Source organism: Phoxinus phoxinus (assembly GCF_949152265.1).
Source record: "Phoxinus phoxinus genome assembly, chromosome: 20".
NCBI lineage: Eukaryota > Metazoa > Chordata > Actinopteri > Cypriniformes > Leuciscidae > Phoxinus > Phoxinus phoxinus.
This window is the reverse complement of record NC_136895.1, coordinates 28,310,028-28,316,544: the sequence shown is the minus strand read 5'-3', so window position 1 is coordinate 28,316,544 and position 6,517 is coordinate 28,310,028. Positions and strand designations below refer to the sequence as shown.

The window sequence follows — 6,517 nt, the reverse complement described above, 5'->3', positions numbered from 1 at the left end:
TTGTTATTCAATATGTATTTAAATCATATAGATTAATTACTCAGGTCACTTAAATCATGTTTGATCCCCATTTCATACAAAGTTGTGAAAATATTATTTCAAACAAAATTAAAGTTTCAATATGATTTTTTTTATTATTCTATAAATATACCATATAAAATATGCACACTTTTTTTTTTTTTTTTACACTAAAATGATTAAAAGAGTGCATTTTTTTTTTCATTATATGAAAATATATACAGGCTCTTTTTTTTATTTCCCCGAATATAAAAATGATGAATTATTCTTGATGCATAATAATATTTGATGTTTTCACAACTTTTTTGCGTTTTTGCACCAAAATGACGGACCCTTTTCACAGACTCATAATAACACATGTCCCGTTATTAAAATAACATATAAAAAAATGCTCAGATTAAAAACAGATGAAATAAACACCAGTATGTTTTGGACTCTGATTGATGTGATTGAAATGCATGTTGTTATTTTTCTCATGCTGAATATTCAGACGTGCAGTGAAAAGGCCTTCTGAAAAGTGCAATAAGCGGCCAGAAATGGCGGGAAAGCGGGGATGACCTCATCTCCATGTGCCAGCGCTGCTCGTCCTCTTGCTGTCTCTTCAGCACAGACTTCTGCTTCTGTTTGCGCAGCTTGACTTCCAGAAGCTTCCGCGCTCGGTTGCTGGGCTTGATCTCCACAGGGAGGTCTGGGTTCACTTTTTTCTAATAGATAATACGGGGAAGAAACTGGTCAATAACTGCAACCCTGATGTATGAAGCTGTTTTTGCACTGATATCAGACTTATTACTCATTTGTTGTGAGATCATGAACTTAAAACAAGTCAAATATTCAAACTGCTGGATTATTCAGTGACTGGCATATAGTTATTGTAGCATTTAAGGCGAGACACGGTAGGCAAAAACATGTTTTTTTTTTAAAGATTTTGGGATATTTGTTTTCAATAACATGTCTTCTTTCAGACTTGTGGTGAAAAAAAGTCAGAAATACACATTTAGGTCTTTATTTTACTAACTTTGTCTGTTTGCGTCTGTAGATTTCTCATAAATTCAACAAAAGTTGGCGTTATAAATCATCATGATCCGCGATCTCTGTCTGCACCGTCATCACACACACCGTTAGAAAGCTCTCTCTCTCCTGTACAATGCTGTCGGATCCAAATATGGTCATTTCCTTTTTATCAGCAACCAATCGTGAAAGTAAAACGGCTGAATGCGCAATCTCATTGGCTGATGATAAATCTTTAAAGCCCGTTTTCTCAAAATGACTTCTCTCATTCTCCAAGTCCGAAATCTCCACTTGAGTTGCACCGATATACACCAAACCTTCCAGTCTTATACCTAGTTATATTATGAAGACATTTACAGAGGGATTTGTAAATATATTATTCCTAGCCTGATTTATATAACATTTTATTCAAAAAAACAAGGCGAAAATAATTTATTTAAGGCTATTGACAGTATATTCTGATTTACAGGATAACAAAAGTAGATATGCATAATTTGATTTTAATCTAATATGTGAACACAATGAAAAAAATATTTTGAACCTGGCTTCATCCAATACTCAGATTTCGTTTTTTAAAATATATGCAAATTTGTGCATATTTACTTCGATATTGCCTAATTTGCATATTTAAACATTAAATTACAGAAAACTTGTAATACATTTTTTTCTCCTCTTAATGTAGGTAATCAACTGGGAAAGTTTCATGGTGATATCTGCTAGTTAAAAAACGTACCCTATTCTCCTGTAGTGTCTCGCCTTCATGTTTTTTGGGGGTGATCAGTGGTGTAGTCTACGTGATACGCAGGTATACGCCGTATACCCACTAGGAAATGCCAAGTATTTCCGTATACCCACTAAAAAAAGCGTGAGGAAACGTAACAACTTCGTTTTGTGACAGAACTTTCACACTTTCATTCATAAATTCACCGCGTCTGTGTTTGCAATGGACACAGATCAAATCGCGTGAATATTAAAAACTCAAAGAGACTGCAGTTGTTCAACGCGTCTCTGGGAATGAGCGCTCAATGTGTGCTCTACACACACACACTGAAGCAAGCGCGTGCTTGTGTCAGCGCTTCACTGTAGCTATGAGGACATGATGATGTAGGCTACACATGACACATGAACTTCATCACAGAGCTGCTATGAGAGTCACTTCATGAGAATTTCACCATTTCATTTGATAAAACTATCGCCATTCATTCGTATCATACACACACAGAAACTGTAATGTCTTTACGACAACCTGTCAAAATAAAAGTTCGGTATAAACTCAAAGAAATTATGAAAGAAATTGCACAGTAAAATGTATTTAAAATGTAAAATGCACAGTATACTCACTACAAAAAACTAGACTACACCACTGGGGGTGATGGTGTGTTACCTTGTACTGCAGCCGGTGCCTGCGTCCTTTCAGGTGCATGTCTTTAGCGTTGGGGTCGTTGAAACTGCATTCACACAGTTTACAGTGGAAGCGAATCACCTTTCCGTCGTCATTTCGAACCTGAGGAGGGAAAACGCATGATTTAAAGACTTAAAGCCCTTAACAGATGCACAAATATCCAGTCAGCCTTAAGCATCACACACATTTACTTTGAGTAGAAGTCGTGAGCGCCCTTCTGAAACCTAAAGCGACAAATGGGACAAGCTACGATCTCATGGACTTAACGGACACACACACACACACACACACACACACACACGGCCACCATTGTAAGTCCACAAGAGCAAATAAAGGTGGGGGGGTGGGGGGGAGTCTTTGCGAAACGGTCAATTGAACCAAACCTGCCATGTGTGAACTTTCACGCCCTTAAACTACATGTAAGCGGTGAGATATTTGAGAGTTTGTCTGAACGGTCTCACCTCTTCTACATAATCGTGTCCCACAGGCTGAATGTCTCCTTGAGCTCCCGCTCCGTCACCGTCCTCTTCCTCACTCGAAGGGTCCGTCTTCACCACGGGCTTCACCTCCTCCATCTTCACCGGCGCGGCTGTGGAGGCTCGACTGCCTGAAGACAAATGGATTTTGGGGGATTTATTTCTACTTCATTTTAGGGATGGGCATTTTTAAAAAATATTGCATTCGAATATTCAGGCTCATAAAAATCGAATATTCGTTTATTTAAATGATGTTTAACGAAAAATAAGTTATTTTTTAAGTAAATTTTTTTTAACGTTTTTTGTCACTATTTCTTAACAAGCGTATGATTAGGCAATATACACAACAAGCTTACAATATATGTTAAAGTTTTCTTTTAGTTGAAAACATTAAACAGTTGGCCTATGTGTAAACAAAAAATATAAAGGACAAAAGGATTTAACTCAAGAAAAAAACAAACATAATAAAGCAGAGTAGCAGACTGGCCAGATATCGTACAGAACGAACACATACACTCGAGTACGCATATGCTTATCGTGTTTATATTGTTTCACGTTTATGTAGAGAAAAACAATAATATCCACATGCTCGAGTGAGAACGCGCTGCGCTGAGAGACGTTTCAGAGACACACAGATAACGGTGTTCGAAGTTTCTAACAGCACTTTGCGTTTTCTGTTCTTAAACCTCTCCCTCAACAAAACTTAAGAGAAGTATATGTCTCAAAATCAGTTTGCTATTAGATAAGTTATCATCTCGGATCACTTGCGGCGCTGACCTGCAGTCGTGATGGACAGCTGTCTTTCCTCAGTCACTGCTGTGATTTCTCATGCGTGTTAATGATATTATAACTCCAGATTAATTCATTCATTTGATCAAAAGTAATTCCATTTTGCATTTAGTAACATAATTTTCTTAAGTAATTCCAAACTCTGCGAGGCAGACGACGACATTATGTGATCAAATACAAACAACTTGTTAAACACACGCCACAGCGCCACCCAGAGGATTTAATTATAACTGCGAGTTAGTGCTTGGGATTTATCAGGGATTCACTGCATTTACGACTTCATAAATTCGATAAAATTCGAATAGTATTTTATTTTTCGAATAATAATTACAGATCGAATATTCGTGCACATCCCTATGTTTCTGCAACGTGAATGTTCATGCAGTGAAAAAAAAAATTCTGCACCAAATTTCACTCAGAAATTGCTAGTAAATTTCACAATTAATTACAAAGAAACAACACGTAAAACATTGAATTAGGGTACGTTTACATGGCAACGATGTACTAAAACCAGAAACGTTTTTCCTTTGCGTTTCCTTTGCGTTTCCACGAAAACTATAAAAAAAAGCTGTATTCTGCTGTCAGGCCAGTAGGTGGCGATGTCACTTTGAAAAGATTATAGACTGGACATGTAATTCGTATGACGTCGCCGTTTGAGCTTTTGTAGTTTAGACAAGAGACAATAACAGTACTTGCACTTTGAACACCGTTGTCCTGTAAATGAATGGCCAAAATGCATAAAAAGTTTTTAGTTGAAAACAGTGTCGTGAGAATTAACCCTTTAAAATGAAATTTATAATTATTTATTTAGTTAAAAGTACGAATGAACATTGCTTAAATGTGGAAATTTAATATGCAATTAAAATACATATATCTTAAATTCAGTTTGTGACTGTATTATGATTACTATCTGAATCTATTACCTCACACAAGATTATTATGTGGAATAAATATCACAACTCTATAAAGCAGAAGCAGAAAGCATTATGTGTTGATTTCATGTCTCAATTTGAAAGATGTATTATGGCAACATGACGACCAAATGTGTATATATAGATGCTTCTTCTGCAAAGCATCTATTTCCTCATCATGCGGGTTTTGCAGAGGATGCATTTAAGAGGAAATATCATCCGTATCTGTGATCAGTGTGAATGCTGATTGTGAAATTAAGGCAAAGTGAAAAACAGAAGAGCATCATTGCTACACACTAAATATGGAAGAAAAAAAATTAAATACCTGGTAAATGATTCACAAAATAATTCTTGCAGTTGTGAATACATTTCTGTGTAAATCATTCTTTAAATAATTCTTGCAAAAGAATTTCTGCGAAAATCATTCTTAAAATAATTCTTGTAATAGCAAAAGAATTTCTGCGAAAATCATTCTTAAAATAATTCTTGTAATAGCAAAAGAATTTCTGCGTAAATAATTCTTAAAATAATTCTTGTAATAGCAAAAGAATTTCTGCGTAAATAATTCTTAAAATAATTCTTGTAATAGCAAAAGAATTTCTGCGTAAATAATTCTTAAAATAATTTTCGCAATTGCGAATAAATTCATGTGTAAAAATTTGTAAAAAATGCTAATTCTTGCAAATGCTAAATTTCTGCATAAATAATTTGTAAAATAATTCTCGCAATTGCGAATACATTTCTTTAAATAATTCATGCAAATACATTTCTGTGTAAATTATTTGTAAAATAAGCTAATTCTTGCAACCGCAAAATTTCTGCTTAAATTATTACTTAAATAATTCCTGAAATTGTGAATACATTTCTGCGAAAATCATTTTTAAAATAATTTGCTCAATTGCGAATAAATTTATGTGTAAATAATTTGTAAAAAAGGCTCATTCTTGCAATTGCTAAATTTCTGCATAAATAATTCTTAAAATAATTATTTCAATTGCAAATACATTTATTTGTAAATAATTTGTAAAACAATTCTCGCAATTGCGAATACATTTCTTTAAATAATTCTTAAAATAATTCCTGCAATTGTGAATAAATTCCTGTGTAAATTAACCGTAAAATGTATTATTTTGAACACACATAGTTTCTCGAACGATTGACAGAAATTCGTCCTGCTCAGATTCCACTCACCGATAATGGCAACTTTAGCAGCGGTGGGTTTTTTCACAGGTTTGGAAGGAGCCGCCGCTAGCATCTTCTGCGCCACTGACGCAGGGGTGGGAGCGGCTGTCGTCGCCGTCGCCGTTTTACTAGCAGTCATCGTCATGGCAACAGAGGCGGAGCTCACGAGAACCGGCTCCGTGGAAGGGATGGGTTTGCCTAGTTTAGTGTGCAGCTTCACGACCTGAGGAAAGGTTTGGCAGCAGATGCTTTTCAGATTAGTCAAGTACGCCAACAAAGCGTGTTCAAAAGCATCATATTTAATACGCAAAATCTCATATTTAATACGCAAAAAAGTTATCAACATGATCACAACATTTGCGTTGTACTACATGCCTTTTTTAATGTGATTATTAGCTCATATTTTTGTTTTATTAACTAAAAAGGTCTTTTTGAATAGAATTGTAAAAATGTCCACATTCATGTGTGTTTATACTGTGAAATCTTTATTGATTTTTATAAAGTATACTGTACATATGAATATCTTTTATATTGTTAGTAATATTTCAAGATGAACACGTTCTGGACTGAAGCAAGTTAGGTTTAATTGCTTATCCATACATTAGATTTTACCAACATCTATGATCTCAATCATCATTGCATTATATGTTTTAAAACTACAGATCTTTAATCATAAAACTAAGATTTAAATCTTATCTTACTAAGACATATTATTGAGAGATATAGTAGAG

The 6,517-nt window shown here is 34.8% G+C and overlaps 1 protein-coding gene across 1 annotated transcript in view; it reads right to left on the bottom strand.

Moving 5' to 3' along the window:
* Positions 1-6,517, bottom strand: part of zfr2 (zinc finger RNA binding protein 2) — a 29,878-nt gene that overhangs the window by 12,518 nt on the left and 10,843 nt on the right. The window contains exons 7-10 of the mRNA XM_079592714.1: positions 5,796-6,009; positions 2,890-3,035; positions 2,411-2,530; positions 577-722 (exon numbers count right to left, since the gene is read on the bottom strand). Coding sequence (XP_079448840.1) covers positions 577-722; positions 2,411-2,530; positions 2,890-3,035; positions 5,796-6,009 — 626 coding nt within the window. The remainder of the gene's footprint in view (positions 1-576; positions 723-2,410; positions 2,531-2,889; positions 3,036-5,795; positions 6,010-6,517) is intronic.